This window comes from Eptatretus burgeri, chromosome 17 (assembly GCF_056783735.1).
Source record: "Eptatretus burgeri isolate ZD-2024b chromosome 17, Ebu_testis_v1, whole genome shotgun sequence".
Lineage (NCBI taxonomy): Eukaryota > Metazoa > Chordata > Myxini > Myxiniformes > Myxinidae > Eptatretus > Eptatretus burgeri.
Window position 1 is genome coordinate 38,945,048 of NC_140977.1, and position 19,546 is coordinate 38,964,593.

The 19,546-nt window shown below is 46.0% G+C and overlaps 1 protein-coding gene across 17 annotated transcripts in view; it reads left to right on the plus strand.

Annotated features, from left to right (window-relative positions):
• Window positions 1-4,009, plus strand: part of LIG4 (DNA ligase 4) — a 44,407-nt gene extending 40,398 nt beyond the window's left edge. For 15 of the 17 annotated variants that reach the window (XM_085862905.1, XM_085862898.1, XM_085862899.1 and 12 more), the window contains one exon: window positions 1,144-4,009. In XM_085862905.1, coding sequence (XP_085719031.1) covers window positions 1,144-1,489 — 346 coding nt within the window. In that variant the 3' untranslated portion in view covers window positions 1,490-4,009. Of the gene's footprint in view, window positions 1-781; window positions 852-1,143 lie in introns of all 17 variants that reach the window. The other 2 variants (XR_015053005.1, XM_085862906.1) reach the window with 2 other exon arrangements.
• The last annotated feature ends 15,537 nt before the right edge of the window (window positions 4,010-19,546 follow it).

A 19,546-nucleotide genomic window follows, 5' to 3' on the forward strand; every position in this document is an offset into this window, starting at 1 on the left:
GGAATTTACTAAGTCCACCACTTTGACCTACAAAGTCACATGACCAAAACGAGCTTTGCAATCCCCATTACGAGTCAGGAGCGGAACCTTGCTGCCAAATTCCAGTCGGATTGGACCAGCGATTTGGCTGGAGAAGCCGAAATAGGAGACAGACGGACGGACGTGACACGATGACGATACCTTATCTGGAATTCCAATTCCGGAAAAGCTAAAAATTGTATGTGCTTCTTCCTCACTTGACGCTCAGCGTTTAGAGGATAGAGCACAGATGCTGAGTGTCTTTTCTCCGAATTAATACTCCACTGACTACACAGAGAAAAGTTCCACCTCGAGATGATCTCGCCAGCATCCAATCTGTACCATGAAGTAACTTCCCCCGAGATGAATGTGTGTGTGTGTGTGTGTGTGTGTGTGTGTGTGTGTGTGTGTGTGTGTGTGTGTGTGTGTGTGTGTGTGTGGGTGTGTGTGTGTGTGTGTGTGTGTGTGTGTGTGTGTGTGTGTGTGTGTGTGTGTGTGTGTGTGTGTGTGTGTGTGTGTGTGTGTGTGTGTGTGTGTGTGTGTGTGTGTGTGTGTGTGTGTGTGACAGCTCTTCCACGAGCCATAAAAAAAAAACTTGGAAAATAGAAATTCAGCTCAGTTGCTTTCCCATTAATTATTGTGGAGGCAGCTGTGCCTCCTCTCACGATTATCTGAAATGCTTATATGTGATGATACATATTTTGTACGGTGTGTTTCGCATGCCATACGTGCATATATGTGATGTCATGCATGTGTTTCGCAGCAAATGCTGGATAAGATCCGATTGAAATTCGCCGGCATTGCATCGGTTGACCAATGGTGTATTTCTTCATGTAAGGATGTAAACTGAAACATTGAATATTGATCAGATCTAATAATAATGATGATTTTTTTAATGTTTGAATTTTGTTTTAGTTAAATATTAATAGTTTGGATAGGTGTTTGGTATGGAAAGTGCAAATATTGATGACATGTTAATTAAATTAAGCCGGAACTCCTCTTGTCCTGGCATTCAGAGGAACAAGAATTTTCCACGACGTTAATATGTTTGCAGGTTGTTCCATTATTTACTGTCTATTTTAATTTGTTTATTTTTTTTGTTTGTTTTCATCCATCCCGATCTAGCTATGGCTGGGCTGACTCCCCACTCAGCATGTTCCGTGATTGCACAGTACTCCTCGAAAGCTGTGGCATTTATTCTCGTTCTGCATCCTCTCCGTTATATCTCTCTGGCCTAGCCCTGCGCTTTCACGGAGGCAAACTGGCACCTCGGTTAGATGGCACCATCACTCACGTTCTGGTGCCGGCTGCCTGCACACAGGCGGATGAAAAGCTGATCGAGCAATCTCTGTCCATTCTCAGGACTGAGCGCTGCCATGCAGAATGCAAATTTTACCTCGTTCGTGGAGCTTGGGTGGACGATTCCGTTGCAGCAGGCCGTCGTCTGGAGGAGGCCCTCTACCTGTGTTGATCCCTTCATGTTGAAGCATTATTTGGATCAATTTGCCAGTACTTCTGTGACGGTGATAAAACACCACAGGATGTATTGTCCAATGCAATACAATCCTGATGCTCAACTCCATCCTGAAAACATAATGAACGATTCCTTTGCTTGGGATTTTATAAAGAAGGAGCTTCATCAAATATCATAAATAGCATTAGTTGCACCTGACTTGCCTCATGTCGTCTTTCTACAACATGAGATTGCTTGGCAGTGTACACGTAATTCAATTTTTCTGCACTTTATTTTCTGCAATGCCTCTGGTCATTTGGGGAGCAGAGATGTATTGTAATGAATATGGTCTACGAGAAGGGATAATTTAATTGGATTAGTTGTGTCCATGTGTGTTGGGAATTGCTGTCCCATAATTATCGCAATTAGCATCGCCAGAGACCATCTGTGTATGCTCTCATCATCCCTTTAATTAAACCTCCCCTATAGCAATAGGATAACAACAGTAGGTACTGTAAACAACTTTTGTTTGCTTTTGACATGATAACGAGTCAGAATCCAGTGAACTCCTCTGAAGAGAATGCAGGTGAGGGTGGTGAAGGGTCGTCCACTGCAGGGGATGTAGGTGAGCGTGCTGATGCTGTTGAGGTGGAGAGACTGGAGGGAAATATGGGTGATCGACAGCTGTTTTGCTGAGTGCTGCAGGTTTCTGTGCAGCTCTTTGTACAACAGCAAAATACTATCCAGTCCCCTCTTGAATCTGAGGTATTGCTCCATCATTGGGTCGGCATCTTGTAATTTGTTGGAGACTGCCCTTGTATCTTTCATTACCTCAGCCAGGAACTTTACAGTTAACTTGGACCTTTCTATGTCTTCCTCCTCTTCACTGCCCTCTTCAGCAACCTTGATGATGGCCTCCAAAGTCCTCCTCAGTCAGCTCCTCCCCATGCGAGGTGATGAACTCCTCCAATTATTCAGGCTACCTGTCATCAAATCCTTGCCCTCCCATCTCCAGTCCCAAACTGGCAATTTTCCGCCTCTCCTCGATGTTGTCACTCAGGGAATTGTGGGTAAATGGAGTCCTGACTCCATAAAAAATGATTTTGTGATGATTTAAATATCATTTCACTTGGATTATTTAAACGTTGTCAATAATTTTAAATTATATCACGACAACAACTGAAGTTAATAAGTTATACGTTTCATTCTCCCTAGTGTCCAAGCCCCTGATTCGCCTGATTAAAAGTTTCATTTTAAAGTACATAATAAATATATAAATAATTTGATAAAATATCCTTTCCCGTTCCACATCGAATGCTTTGGTTCTACGTGTAAACCATTAAAACACAAGCCGGGGTCACTGTCTCGTCTCGTGTACATACGAGATATGAGAAGTAAATTTAATGTATATTTATTTTTGCTGGGAACAAGCAAAAATATCCACTGTATGAAGTTGACAAATAAAAACTTGAGTTAAACAGCTTTTTCAGAACACAAATTGCAATGGATGAAGTGTGTCTTAATTCCTTGATAGCTTGTACTCCAACTCGGTTTATAAGTAAATGTGGGACCTCACACAAGTTGAAGTAATACTGTTATGGATTTGGAAGCCTTTTGCACACAAACAGCCAGAGTGCCCGCAGTTCAGTTATTTAGATAAGTATGTGTTTATAGTTAGGGTCCCGTCCTTCTGTCTAATGGGTTAATTTCATGTGTGCTGCGGGTTGCTTTATAGTCAGGTTTTTTTTACATTAAATCTCCTCTTCGCTCCATCATTGCCATTACGCACGTGTTCAGGGCCACGGGCATAGGCGGGGTGAGGTCGACTCCGCCCAGCGAGATGGGTATGCCTCGCTACCAATGAGGGATAGGAGTACCTCAGAAACCCCCGACCAATCCGGAGACGAGTTACCACAGGGCGGCCCCGCCCAGCCAGATGGGGTGTTCGCCCCCGACCAATCCAGAGACGAGTTACCTCAGGGTGGCCCCGCCCAGCCAGATGGGCTGTTCGCCACCGTCCAATCAGGATGCGAGTGGGAGGGGAAGAAATCCCTCGCCCCTCGCGAAAGGGAAGAGTAGAGTGGTCGTCAAGAGGAGAGTAGGAGTCATTGTGGCCATTGCTCTTGACGTGCGTCTTTGGAGTCATCGTCGCCTTTGCTTTTGGTCAGCGGTCGTGGTCTGCGGTCTTTTGCGGGGCTCCTCGTGGTGGTGGTGGTCGAGCAGCCAGGATCATGGGCCCGTGTATTTCGGGTCGTGGGTTTGAGTCTTACGGTGGTGGGTTGGAGTCCGGTGTGACCGCACGAGGCAGAAAGGTGCCCGGCCAGGCTCTGTTCCCCCAGCTGAACTATCCTCGGCTGGAGGACCGAATAAAGACCCGACGGGGTCCATTTATTTTGGGGTGCGTGTGTGTGTGTGTGAGTGGGCCCTGTCTTTAAGTAAAATTGCTGGTGTTTTCTTTTCATTGTACATTGCATTTTATTCGTGATTAAGTCTGCTCTGTGGCTCCTTCCCTTATAAATAAACCCTCTTGTTAAATGTTCCAGTTCGTTTCCCGTGTTTTCTTCCATTGACCCAGCATGGTTCGTACTTGAGAACCAGTAAGCCGATTGGGCTGTAAGTTGTCGTTTGGACCGACGGACTTTGGTAATTCCACTTGGCTACACCGGACCAAGGTCGCTAGAGCGACCCGGTTCGACAGAGTCCGTTGAGGGTGTGACTTCTCCGGTAATTTGACGACGTGGGTACTTAGGTATATTGAAATTTGGCTATTAACCCTACCCCACGCCGTCAGAGAATTGGCGATCATGGTCCTTAAGTGACCCGTGACCTTCGGAGTTGTCTGAAGGTTATGAACTGCTATTTCAGGTGTTCGGTGAGAGACGGCTCTACTGCTCCACCTGGCGGCCGTTCCTCGCCACCGACTCCCGGCCCACTACAATACTATGGTGATTTTAGACTTGGCTAAAGTGACTTATTGAGATATATGGTTATATCGGGAGAGCGCTTGCGACCTCTTGCATATTGTGCTCTAAAATAGTCCACTAAAAGCAGAGTTGAAGGCCAAGATAGAGGGAGACTTGGAAAAACAATGTGTGGGGAGGAATGGGGGGGGGCAGGAGAGGATGGATACAGGAGGAAACTCTCAAGAGGGAAAACTAAAAATTTGGAGGGAGGAGGGATTGGGGTGGGAGGGGGGCAAGGGGGTGGTTAATGAGGGCAGAAAAGATCATGGGATTGGGGACAATCTGAGATGGTTGTGAGCAGCTATCTTGAAGACCTGGAGTGAAAAATGAGATTGAAGAGGATGTGGAAGTTGGTTCCACAGGTGGGAAAAAAGAGGAATAAATGACTGGAGGTGAGCAGTGATCCTGGATTGATATAGTTTTACCATAAGGGGGTTGATGGTGGATTGTGTCAGTCTGGCAGAAACCTAGTGGGGGACAAAGCACGGAAAGAGCAGAGGGTACAAGACTGGAAATGAGGCAGAAGAGACAGTGAGACCACTGACCTGTCTGTGATGGCGAAGTGTTAGGCCCATGGACTCAGCTATATCGCCGGAGATTCCAATAAGAGGCCTTGGTTTTCACGGCGTCAAACTGAGCAAGGTGTGAGGTATGGGAGTCAGGCCAGTGGGGAGAATAGCACTCCATCAAGCTGCGGTTGAAGGCCTTGTATATGGATAGGAGGTCAGGTGTGCCAAGGAAGGATTTTGTACGATGGAGGATGCCCAGTCGGTGGCTTGCTTTGGAGCCCAACTCTGAAATGTGGTTTACCCAAGAAAAGTCATTGCTGATGGAGACCCAGGAGTTTGAATGGCTGAACTTCCTGAAGAGGATTGTTAATAAAGTAGATGTGTGGGTGGGGGCGAGGGGGGTTGCCAGATGGTCCTTTTTGAAGAGAGATAGTGAGAATGAGAGATTTATCAGGATTGAAAGACATATTCTGAGTGCTTGACCAGCTTGTGATTTTTTTTTCCATGATCTGAAGAGAGGGAAGAGGCTGCGACCTGCCCGTCTGAAGGTTGAGCGATGTCACGGAATAGGGTGAAGTCATCAGCAAATCGATAAAGGTGATTTTCTGGAGTCAGAGAGCTCATTGATGAAGATGAGTAATTGGACTAGGCCCAGAACAATTTCTTGGGGCACTCCAGCCTTGACAGGGTGAGGAGTGAAAGGATCCCATTGAGAGCCACGCATTGGCTATGAGAGTAGAGGAAGTCAGAAAGCTAAGTGTGCGTTGGACCTTGGATGCCATCGGCAGAGTTTGGAGAGTAAGACAGGATGCCAGACTGAATAAAAAGCCCAGGATACCAGATTGACATATGTTGAGAGAGATGGCCCTGATGTCATGTCTGACATTGAGTTCCTCCATCCATTGTTGGGAGAGTAGAAGCAGCATGTCCAAGGTGGAATGTCCTGGTCTGAAGCCAAATTGGTGATCTGAGATGAGATTGTTGGAGAAAAGGAAGGTTTTAATATTAACTGTGATGATAGATTCCATGACCTTGGTGATGATTGGAAGTAAGCTGATAGGTCTGTAGTGTAGGAGGATCCATTTTTGCACCTTTTTATGTAATGCAGTGATGTTGGCTAATTTCCATGCAGATGGAAGATGACTGTGAAAAGGATAGAGAGGATGTGCAAAATCAGCAGAGAACGTTTTTAGGACACGTGAGCTGATGCTGTCCAGTCCAGTTGTAGAATCAGAGTCGAGGGTTAAAAGAACCTTTTCAGGTGCGAAAGGCACAAAGTCCAGGAGCAGTTGGGTACGACGGAAAGATGGGGACTGAGAGTGAGGGGTTGGGGACACAGGATTTGGAAGCAAACACAATTGAGGCATTCGGCCTTCTTATGAGTGGAGTCGATTGTGGTACCATTTGAAGAGTGGGAAGGGATGGAAGAGGATGATATTGGCTTTCTCATAAGCAATCCTTGACTGTTGGTTTGAATTTACTGAAACCATTATTTAATTACTGGCCTTGCAAAGTATCCACTGAAATGGGACGGATTTGAGTCATGAGGCCAGTGGAACTACTTTTGCTTCTTCATTCCCTCTCTCTAGTAAAACCACTTTGGTCATTAAACAATGCCATGCAGCCATCTGCTACAACAGTAGTTGATCTTTATGCAGTGACAGAAGTCACACTTGGATCAATCACAGAGATATCGATTGTAAACATACTGGAAGAGGGAAAGACTTCAGTGCAGAAGTTTATTAGTGTAGGCCTTTATTTTGAGTTCCTAACTGATGTGTGCAAGAAGTGTTCGTTAACCAAACTCAAAAAGCACACAGACTGGATTATTACCATACATACACAGAATGAGGGCATGTGCCACAGCATGTCGCTGTGTCCACTTTCTGCTGTCTGGCCACCCCCAGGCAGATGCTTGGCCCATCCTCATCTCTTCAGGATAGGACATTCCTAGCACCCACCAGAAGGGACTGCCTCAGGTTACCCCAAGCCACTGCCGTCTGGTGGATGACACCTCAGCACCACTCCGACATGCACTAGTCAGTGTGTTTTGTGGAGTGAAGTGTTTTGTGGTGGCCAGAGTGCAAATTCTAACCAATGTAACCAACAACTTCTGGATTCTACTCGACCTCTACATAGTTTTTACAGATGCTTATCTTTTTGTTTCGTACGCAGCTTGTGGCTGCTGGTTGTATCATTGCTGGAAGCATGGCTGCACCGGTGATGCAGTGCCCCTGTTACCAGTAAGCTGGTACTCATGATGCTGACCTCGGAATGATGACAGGCTGAGTCAACCCCACCTGGTGTTATTTAACGACATTACAGGGGCTCAAACTCAAGAACCTGATATCTTGTAAGCCTGCCACCTTATAGTCCGGGAGCCAACCGATCAAAATTAAAAACAAATTGCCCGGTCTGCTATAAAATTTTTGTGTTGATTTTCATAAAGAGACACCCTTTGAGTATATGAAAACCAATGTTGGCAATGGTGAAACTCTTGCGCAACAACACAGTCAACACTTTTGCGAGCCCCCTCTGATAACAAAATGTTGGCAAAAGCGAAGATGTAGGATGGGGGTAGGGGTAATTCATATTGTCCAAAAATCATAACCACTAAACCTATATACACAAATGACCCCTCATATTAAAGAGGAGTTCATTTCCTATATCACAATTGATGTAGATTTAACCTACCTACAATTGACAAGGTTATATGTCAAACAACAAAAGATTTATGTAACTCAGAAATGCTTGACTATCAATGGGGTCAGGAACAAGAACATACTTTTACATGCCATGGTTTTAAGGAAGATAAAATTAGAAATGGATTAACACAATATTGTGACATGAAACATCCTCTTCAGAGGAAGAGTCACTCTCTGAAACAACTCCGCCACATGAACCTCTCTGACCAAGGCATATGCATGTCACTCAGCAAGGCACAGCAGCCTTTTTGCATGAACATCGTTTCAGACATTTGGATAATTTGCACATGCAAGACACCGTTTTGTCTATGTTTGGCTTGGCTGGCTTAGACATGAGAATTGGGACCAGTTTTCCATTGATTAGGGTTCTGCCAAATGTTGTGGCTGGGGGAAGTGCTCGGTCACTGAGATGTGCACGTCTATACAGAAGCAATTGATACAATGCTCTTAAAACAAGGAAGTAAAACACATCTTCTGTTGCTGGCAGTGACCTAAGGTCTAATTTTGAAGAGACAAACATATGCTGCCTGAGGGTATCCAAATAGCTGAACCCTGTTTGGCCATACAGAGCAGTCCAGTATACTCTGGCCTCATCAATGACACATTCTGTTGCTGCCATTTCACTATCTCTTCCAAAATCAACAAGGTGGGGAAGGTTTCCTATCAGTCCCAGAGAAACCTGTGCCGCTCTTCTTTTCACAGGAACACAGGCATCATCCCAACTGACTGGAAGAGGGGCCTTGTTGTCCCTCTCTGGAAAGGGAAGGGTGATCGCCAAGACTGCAACAACTACCGAGGGGTGACGCTGCTCTCAGTGCCGGGCAAGGTCTTTGCTCGGATAATTCTTGATAGGGTTCGCCACCATCTGCTTGAGCACCAGCGTCCAGAGCAGTCAGGCTTTACACCAAAGAGGTCAACGATTGACCGTATCCTTGCACTTCGTGTCCTCACCGAACGCAGACGAGAGTTTCGGCAGGGGCTGCTTGCAGCCTATGTTGATCTCTGTAAAGCGTTCGATTCAGTGAATCGGGATGTCCTCTGGAGGATTCTTGGTCTTCGTGGGGTGCCACCGAAACTGATCGATCTGATGTCTGAACTCTACTCTGGTACTGAGAGTGCTGTGAAGTGTGGTGGTACCATCTCTGACTTATTTCCAGTTGTTACTGGAGTTCGTCAGGGATGTGTACTTGCCCCCACACTTTTCAGCACTTGTATGGACTGGATTTTAGGGAGGATGTCGGAGAGATCAAGTTGCGGTGCATCGTTTGGAAATGTCAAGATCTCGGACCTTGATTTTGCAGATGATGCAGTCATCTTTGCGGAGACTTTAGACATCCTCTTGGGGGCCCTCGAGGTGCTGAATGAGGAGTCGGAGCCGTTGGGATTACGGATTTCTTGGGTCAAAACTAAGATCCAGGCTTTCGGTGACATCTTGGATGCTGCTGTCCTGTCTGTGTCTGTTTGTGGTGAGGATGTTGAGGTCGTGGATAGATTCACTTACCTTGGCAGTGATATTCATGTCTCTGCTGGCTGTGAGCCGGAGGTCAATAGACGTCTGGGTCGGGCCTGGGGAGTCATGGATTCACAGGATCATGGGGTGTGGCGCTGCCGGTACCTGTGCGGGAGGACGAAAGTCCGAGTCTTCAGGCCCTTGGTACTTCCAGTCTTGCTCTATGGGTGCGAGACTTGGACTCTGACCAAGGATCTGAGACGGAGACTTAATTCCTTTGGTACCAGGTCTCTTCGAAGAATCCTTGGCTATCGCTGGTCGGATTTTGTGTCCAACGAGCGGTTGCTGAGAGAGACTCGGATGAGATTTGTTACCTGCATAGTCCGTGAGCGTCAGCTGCGGCTGTATGGACATGTGGCTCGTTTTCCTGCCGCTGATCCTGCTCACCAGATTCTCTCAGCGAGGGAGTCTCATGAGTGGAGGAGGCCAGTGGGCCGACCACATGCCTCATGGTTGCAGCAGGTTGACCATCATCTCAAGGAGATGGGGATGGGCCTGGCATCTGCCTGGGGGATGGCCAGACGGAGGCCCCTGGAGTACCGGCGGAAAGTGGACGCAGCGACGCGCTGTTCTGGCACATGCTCCCATACCTGACCTGACCTCTTCTTTTCCCCTTCTGAATGGGTCGCTCACTGTGTCACATCCACACAACACATATGTGCACAGAAGTGTAGCTGCGACATCAAGAGGATTTTCTGGTACTTCTTGCTCAACACTTCTACCAGCTCATGAATAGGTAGGTATTGATTCTGCCGTTGTATCCAGAGTTCTTGCAATGTGTTCAAGCAGCAGAAGTGATATATGCACAGCATAATTATGTCTGTATCTGTTGCATGCACAACAGCTCGATGGTGATCAAGATATTCCACACAATATGCAAGATGAGCAATAATCCTTGTGTCTGCCTCTTCATGTTCTTCACAAGGTAAGTCCAGAACTGAACTTGATGCTGATGTGATGGAAAGAGTGTGACCTTTGTTTTCCATCATACCACCAAGAATGATGGTCACTCCATCCGGAATAGCTTCAGAACTCTCACAAAGGGAAGTGCCAATGAAGTTCTGAAGATTTCCTTTATTTCTTGGATTCTTCATGAGTAAATTCCAGTCCGGAATTTCTAGACTCTTGGATGGTGAGAATTGTCTTGCCTGGTCTGTCTGGTTTCTCCTCTGCTGCTCATCACCCTTCAAAGTATGGCTATCATCAAAATCATACTGATCACCAATGATGTTGACACAGTTGCACATTTCAGGTTTCAACTGCAGGAGCTTGCGAAGATACAGCTGGGGAAGTTCACCAAATGTTTTTGCACCCATTTTTTGGTATTTATTTACAAATGCCATTGTGTCTACCAGATAAACTGTGTATAGGTCACTCTGTGGTAATGATGGCAGCTGTAAAACAACATCCTGCTCAGCTTCAGCAATTAGCACTGCCACGAAATCAGACTTCTTGCCTTTACGCATTACAAACCCCTGTGCTAAGCGTGGATCAACCTCAAACAGGGATGATGGATAGTCTGTCCACTCATGGGAAAATGCAATCTGTCTTGTAACGTATCTAAAACGCACATTGTCGGATGTAGACGAATTTGATTGACGTCTTCCGGACAACCACAGCACTTACTGAACGTGTTTCTAACTTACATCTACCATGTAATGGCGTATTGGCAGCGTTAAGGGGAATTGGTATATACAAATGGGCTTCACAAGAGGAACCCATCATTGTTCCAGACTCCATGTTGAGTAGATGTCAATGGCAGTAGTATCAGTAGAAGTAATACTATTAGTAGTAGTTGGTGTGCGTGACAGTAGTAATAGTAGTAGTAGTTGTAGTAGTAGCATTGGTAGTAGTAGTATGTCTATGTCAGTAGTAGTATGTGAGCGTGATGGGGAGGGTGTGGGTGATGATGGATCCTCTTATCGTCCACGAATAGGAGAGTACTTTGCACCATTGTTCGATGTTCTTTTCAGCTAATTTTTTTTCCTCATTCCCACGATGAAATATTTCTTTGTTTTGCTTTTTAAAGTATTAAAAACGACTTTGACAAATGCATAATGTACTAGTAATGAACACAGAACGCTTCAATAACTTATAGATAAGTTATACCAACGATTGTTTATCGTGTTTTAGTCGTCCACAACCTATGCCAAAAGATAGTCTTGCGTATGCATAGCATAATAATTCCCAAGCACGTTATTCATAGGTTATAAATAAGTCACGGGTACCCTAAACATTACTTTGATGTGTTTCGACGTATGAGGAACTTTCAAGTAGCGTGTTGCAAAGTGTGAACAACGTTCGTGTAGCGTGCTTACAAAACGTTACTCAGAGGTTAGAAATAAGTTTCGGGTACGTGAATGTTACCTCGACGTGTTTCGACTTATGAGTAACCTACAATTAACGTATCAACGATCGCATAACGCGCCTACAACTTATGACCAGTGCAGCAGAACGTGTGAGCCAAACGCCGAGTACGTCGTAAAATTTCAAGCATGCAAAATTTTTTTGACAACCAAAAAGTACAACGTTTTAAACCAGCGTAATACGACCTATGGTAGTGTTTTTCAGCGTGAACCAAACGTACCCATAACGTATTCGACGTATCCCAGCATTTTAGACAAATTTTTCTTAAATCGGCATATGCTGGCTAAATCGTCAAGGTGTGACAGCCCCTTAAAGACTGGCAGAGGGTGAGAACTACTTTCCACTGACCGGGATGACCGCCAACTCATTCGAATGTCACTCAACAACCGTAGGATGACATCAAGTGACCTACAAAAAGAATGGCAAACAGCAGCTGGGGTGAAGTGCAAGGTGAGGACGGTTCGAAACAGGCTCCTAGGGGCAGGGCTGAAGTCGTGCAAAGATCTAAAAAAAAGCCCTTCGTCAATGAGAAGCAAAGAAGAGCCAGGCTGTGGTTTGCAAAAGACCAAAAGGATTGGACCGTAGAGGACTGGAGTAAGGTCATCTTCTCTGATGAGTACAATTTTCAGCTTTGCCCAACACCTGGTCGTCTCATGGTTAGACAAAGACCTGGAGAGACCTACAAGCCACAGTGTCTCGCACCCACTGTGAAATTTGGTGGAGGATCGGTGATGATCTGGGGGTGCTTCAGCAAGGCTGGAATCGGGCAGATTTGTCTTTGTGAAGGACTCATGAATCAAGCCACGTACAAGGTTGTCCTGGAAGAACACTTGCTTCCTTCTGCTCTTACAATGTCCCCCAACTCTGAGGATTGGTTTTTCCAGCAGGCCAATGCTCCATGCCACAACAGCCAGGACAATCAAGGTGTGGATGAAGGACCATCAGATCAAGACCCTGTCATGGCCAGCCCAATCTCCAGACCTGAACCCCATTGAAAACCTCTGAAATGTGATCAAGAGGAAGATGGATAGTCAAAAGCCATCAAACAAAGCCGAGCTGCTTGAATTTTTGCGCCAGGAGTGGCATAAAGTCACCCAACGGCAATGTGATTAACTGGTGGAGAGCATGTCAAGACGCATGAAAGCTGTGATTGGAAATCAGGGTTATTCCACAAAATATTGATTTCTGAACTCTTCCTAAGTTAAAACAATAGTATTGAGTTGTTATAAAAATGAATATGAACTTGTTTTGTTTGTATTATTTGAGGTCTGAAAAGACTGAATCTTTGTTGTTATTTTGACCAGTTGTTATTTTCTGCAAATAAATGCTCTAAATGACATTTTTATTCGGAATTTGTGAGAAATATTGTCAGTAGTTTATAGAATAAAACAAAAATGTTAATTTTACTCAAACACATAAAAACTGATAATTTTGCAGTGGTCTCTTAATTTTTTCCATATATATATATATATATATATATATATATATATATATATATATATATATATATATATATATATATTGTTGCGAATTCTGGTCCGTCTGGCGTGCAATCGGCCACTTGACTCAAATGGCGACCGTGTCGCCCACCGGAACGGACAATTCAGTCGTGACCCTCCGGGAACTACCGCCAGGAGCCAGTCACGGGTGGGGGTCTAACCTCACCACAACTCAGTCCGCATTCTACCCGCGCGAAATAGGGTCCGATTGCCGAATGGTCGATTTACCTAAGCACCCGCGCGGATAGCGTACCGAGGAGTTATACCACGCTACAGGTCGACTCCAGACACGAACCGCTTAAGCGGCTCGTTCCGTACTACAGGGATAACTGAGCAGAGTTATCGTCGACCTTGACGGTTCAGATTAGTTACCGGGTGTTTTAAAACCCACTATTAATCCCTTACGTGATGCAAGATGGAGATTCAAACAAAGGAAAGGACGCAGCGAAACGGGGAACAATTGGACCAGCACATTTATTACGGAAGCATGGAAGGCACGTATATTACAGTCAAGCAAGAAAACACAATAAAAGCAAGCAGATCTACAACCGAATGCGATTTACACGGCAACACATATAACAGTTCTACTTCACCAGACTGGTGCCACACACACACACACACGTTTACACAGAACCGAAAAGAAAAGGAAGTCGCGACTTCCCTTAGCGCGTTGAGTCCTTGGCGACCATAACTCCGAGTCCCTCAGGCGTGGTCCACTGTGCTCGTGCCTCGCGCCTGCATGTGTCGTCCGCCCCACAAGGACGAACGAACAGCTTTTCGTTCGTCCTTGGCTTTTGAGGCGAGGTTGGAAATGTGACTTTCCCAGGAAAGGTCATGGCAGATAGTGAGACCTAGAAGCTTGAAAGAAAAGACTTCTTCCAGAGGATTGTTGAGAAAGTGGATGGGGGGGTTTTGTAAACGGTCCTTTCGAAGAGACAAAGTGAGAGTGTGAGATTTGTCTGGATTGAAAGACATGTTCCACGTGTTGGACCAGTTTGTGATTTTATCCAGATCTGCAGTGAGTGAAGAAGCTGCTGCTTGCCGGTCTGAGGGATGACAGATGGTACGGCAGAGGGTGGAGTCGTCGGCAAAGAGAAATAGAGGATTTTCCAGAGAGTCCGAGAGATCATTGATGAAAACCAGAAAAAGAACAGGGCCCAGAACGCTACCTTGAGGAATTCCAGCCTGCACAGGAAGAGGGGATGAAAGAACTCCATTTAGGGCCACACGTTGACTGCGACAGGAGAGGAAGTCTGCGAGCCATGAGTGGAGATGGCCTTGAATACCATGGGAAGAGTTTGGTGAGTAGGGCAGGGTGCCAGACTGTGTCAAAAGCACGTGATATGTCCAGGGATACGGCTCGGATTTCCTGTCTGGCATTGAGGACCTCCATCCATTGATGGGAGAGCAGAAGCAGCATATCCAGGGTAGAGTAACCTGGTCTGAAACCAAATTGATGATTGGAAATCAAGCCATTGGAGAAGAGGAAGGATTTCATATCTGAGGCGATGATGGATTCCATCACCTTGCTGATGATTGGGAGAAGGCTGATTGGTCTGTAGTTATTGGGATCTGTTTTTGCACCTTTTTTATGCAGGGCAGTGATGTTAGCAGATTTCCAAGCAGATGGCAGATGACCTTGGGCAAATGAGAGGGTGAATAGAACAGAGAGTGGGTGAGCAAGAGCAGAAGAGCAGGCTTTGAGGACACGTGGGCTGATGCCGTCTGCACCGGTTGCAGAATCTGACTCGAGGTTTGAAAGCAAGCTCTCCACCTTGTCAGGAGAAAAGGATACAGAGTCCAGGGACAGTTGGGTGCGACTGGGTAAAGTGGGTAGAGATAGTGATGGGTTTAGGACACAAGATTTAGCTGCAAACACCGAGTTTAGACATTCAGCTTTATCACGTGTAGAATCAGCAGTGCGGCCATTTGAGGTAAGGGAGGGGATGGAGGGGGAACATACACCAGAAACAGATTTGATTAAACGCCACCAGGATTTTGAGGAGGGAGAGAGGTATGAGAGTTCAGACTTGAGATGAGAAAGATGTTGTTTTCTGGCTCTCCTGAGGGTAGATACACACTTGTTCCGAGCTTTGTGGAAAGAACTGAGATTGCCCTCAGTTGGGTTTGCTTTCCATGAGGCAAAGGCAAGTTGTTTCAGGACAACTGCCTCGCCACAAGCTTCAGTAAACCAAGGGCGGGAGGAAGGGTAAGACAACTGAACACGAGAGGGGATAAATCTGTGCATGAGGGAGAGCAAGTTTCTTTGAAAGAATTCCCAGGATGAGTTGATGTTTGAGAAAGTAGTGATAGGAGACCAGTCTGTAAGTTTGATGGCTGCTCGGAGACCCTGCCAGTCGGCTTGAGTGAAATGCCAGACTCGACGGCGGTGAGGTGGTTCTCTGATAACAGCCAGAGAGATGTCCACTTTAACAAGGACGTGGTCAGAAGAACCAATTGGAGCGAAGGAAGAGCAGCAGATATTGTCAGGGAAATTTGTCAAAATCAGATCCAGAAGAGATGGAGTACCATTGGTTGAGATCCGGGTCGGGAAGTTGACCGATTGAGTCAGTCCCAATGAGTCGCAGAAAGCTTTTGCTGAGGTGCCATGGCAGGTGAGAGAGGTACCCACACCTAGCCAACTGGCGTGATGACAATTGAAGTCACCACATAAGAGGAAGAGAGAGTTTGGATGAGAAGATAGAAGATGGTCCATGTTTTCGGATAGTGAGATGTAGATGGAGTCATCACTGTTCGGTGGACGGTACAGTACACATATAAACATGAGGTGGGAGTGGAGGGGAAGCCGAAGCCAGAGGTATTCCTGGGGGTGTGGGGGAGTGAGAGCAGTGCATGGAGAGTGAGGAATAGAGTCTTTGATGAAGAGAGCAACACCTCCACCAGGACGAGGCTCAGGTCTGTCATACCGTAAGAGGGAGTAGCCAGGGAGAGATATTTGGGAGTCAGACACGTCTTGGGAGAGGAAAGTTTCTGTTAGGCAGATAATGTCTGGTTTGTCAGTGGCAACCTGTATGGAAAGATCTGAAAGGTTTGAGCGAAGGCCCCGGATATTTGAGGTCCACACTTTTTATGAAGAGGAAGGGGAGGAGGCTTTGGGTGCAGGAGGTGGAGGGGGAGGGGGAGGGTAGGACAAGGGACGAGGGGGGCAGGTAAGGAGGGTTGCTGAAGGAGTGTGGGGTATTGCAGAACAGCGAGGGGAGGGGGCCGAATGAGGAGAAAAGGCTCTGTGGTGCTGGGGGAGAGGGGGGACAAGAGACAAGGAAGAAGGCAGTTGAGGATTTGAGGAGGTGGAGTGAAGAGATGGAGGTGAGAGGGCAGTGGAGGGAGGCAGGTTGGTGGATGAGAGGGGGGCAACTTTGAGAAGGAAGAGTGAGGGGATGAAAGGTGGGAGAAACGTGAGGGGGGGATTTTTGAGAGAGGTGAGAGGGAGGCTTGGAGGAAGAAGAGTGGGATGGTTGCTTTGAGAGTGAGAGTGAGGGTGAGGGGGGTGAGTTGGCACTGAATTTGGAAAAAAAGAATGGTTGATGGAAAGCGAACATCCATGGCAAACTGTGGTTTTTAAAAGTTTTAGGTCAGAGATGCGATTTAACACAATTCTTGATGGATGCAATGAAGGCGAATTCAGAGCATGGAGAGAAGAAGCGCTGTAATAGTTGGATTTTTTAGGCAAGGAATGAAGGAGAGGTCGAAATGAGAGCAGTCTGTTAAAATAGCAGAAGAGTAGTGCATTGTGAAACAGTAAAGAGTACCACATGTGTGAGAGAGGAAGATGAAGCATTATAATATCGTTTTTGTTGTTAAAAATAATGTATGAGAGAGTTCAACAGATTAGGTCATGGAAGTGTTAAAAAAAAAAAAAACAAAAAAAAAATCGAGGAAGACGAGGAGGAAGTTAAGAGGAAGAAGAAGAAGCAGAATCGGGAGAAGGGGAGAAGTTGAGCGTGTTGTTGTTGGGTGTATATATATATATATATATATATATATATATATATATATATATATTTTTTTTTTTTTTGTTAATATTAATATATGAGAGAGTTCAACAGATTAGGTCATGGAAGTGTATAATAAAAAAAAAAAAAAAAAAAAAAAAAAAAAACGAGGAAGAAGACGAGGAGGAAGTTAAGAGGAAGAAGAAGAAGCAGAATCGGGAGAAGGTGAGCGTGTTGTTGTTGTAGGTTTTTTGTTTTTTTTTTGAGATAAGAAAGAGATTAGTTGGGAGAATGGGGGATGTTTGGAAAGTGGGGAGGATCAAAATTGAAGGTAATGGGGAAGATAGAAAATGAAGGTAATGGGGAGAAAAAACAAACAACAAAAAAAACGATCGAACACCGAGTGGAACCGGTAGGCCTCAAGCCTACGCCTAGGCCTCAAGCACAGGTAAGAACGTCGACAAAAATACTCACAAAATAGCACGATTTTTGAAACAAAACCGAACTAGCAACACACAGTAACATGTAGATACGGAACAGAACCTCTGACCAGGAGCAATCACCACAACTCTCCACAATTCTCCTCAGGGACAACCGACCAAACCAAGAGCAAGGACTCTCCACCCCTCGACAACCAACCGAACCAACCAAGAGCAAGGACTCTCCACCCCTCGACAACCGACCGAACCCAACTCAAACGCGAGCCTCTCCACGCCCACGCCTTTTGTAGGGTAGGGCTCCGCCCTTTGCCCCGCCCCGTTTCTGGCTCCACCTCCCTTCTGGAAGCTTCCCAAAAAGGGGCGTGCCCTCTCGTTCCCCCCTCCCCACGCCATGTTGGGGATGAGGAAATTCAGTTTTAGCTCGGGGCCAGGGAATTATTCCCCCAAAATCAGGCCCCCACCTTTTTTCACCTTTGACCTCTGGCTCAAATCGCACCCCCCCCATGCCAAAGCGTGGGAAAAGCAGAAGGGAAAATCCGGCAGGAGATATTCAAGCGGGAGTTTTGGGAGGGAGATGCCCCTTCGCACCCTGGTTGCTGCTGCCACTCCGCTCCCTTCATCAGTCCCGTGGAGATCATGACCGCACGGTGCTCGTTGAATGGAAAGTGGCGAAGGTGTGGTAGCGTAGTTGTGGAAGGTGGCATCGTGGTGTGAATGGCGTGATTGTTGGTGTCGTGTAATGAATGGTGTGATCGTTGAGATGTTGGTGTCGTGTAATGAATGGTGTGATCGTTGAGATGTTGGTTGTGGTGATGTTCGTTGTTGTTCTTGCACCAAAATAACGACAGCAAAAGAAAAACGGCTAACTGAAGAATTGCAGCCCGAATGGATCACATATATTCCCTTTTCACAACGAGTTTGGGCTAACTACACATGGACTTACCGATATATCTCACCTGAGGACCATTTATGGTGTAATGCGAATTTCCACAGTCGTAACAATACATATATATATATATATATATATATATATATATATATATATATATATATATATATATATATATATATATATATATATATATATATATATATATATAGACACAGTCATGTGCCGCATGACTTTCGGGCAACGACGGATCGCATATACGACGGTGGTCCCATAATCGCATTTACGATGGTGATCGCATATACGACGGCTCTGCCAGCTCCATTACAATGGAGCTGAAAAATTCCAATCGCCGAGTGATGTAGCCAACGTAGCGCTGCCAGTCGTATTAAAATAGCACGTACAATTATGTATAGTTCATAATCTGTCTATAATTCCAGGAGTGTGTGTGTGTGTGTGTGTGTGTGTGTGTGTGTGTGTGTGTGTGTGTGTGTGTGTGTGTGTGTGTGTGTGAGAGTGTGTGAGTGTGTGAGAGTGTGTGAGAGTGTGTCTGTCTGTGTGTGTCTGTCTGTCTGTATGCGACCGCAGTTTCTCGACAACCACCAGTCCGATCGGATTGAAACTTGCCAGGAATATTGCAGGGGCCCTGCGGATGTGCCTTTTCGGGGATTTGATATCAATCGGACGAGCGGTTCCCAAGTTACGGCCATTTATCTGTCAACCAATGACAAGACACGGTGCTATGACATCACGAATGATGTCACAATTAATGTTTATTTATTTATTTATTTTGCACGATTGACGGTCCGATCTGATTGAAACTTGCCAGGAATATTGCTGGGGACCCGCGGATGTGCCTTTTCAAGGTTTGATATTTATTTCTGTGTTTAATGGGGGGGGAGAGAGGGGGTGAGAGGAGGAGGCGATAGAGGGGGACGGGAGAGGCGGTGAGAGTGGGGGCGAGAGAGGGGTGAGAGAGGAGGGGGGAAAGAGGAGGGGGAGAGAGGAGGGGGGAAAGAGGAGGGGGAGAGAGGAGGGGGAGAGAGGAAGGGGGAGAGAGAGGGGCGAGACAAGGGGGAGAGGGGGGGCGTCACAATTCTTCTTTTTCTTCATTTGATATGACGTCACAATTGACACTGGGGACCTGAGTATGTTTCCCAGGTGTTTCCCAAGATATGGCCATTTATGATACGGTTGGTCCGATCTAATTGAAATAATGCCCCAATACAGTCGTCGTTTA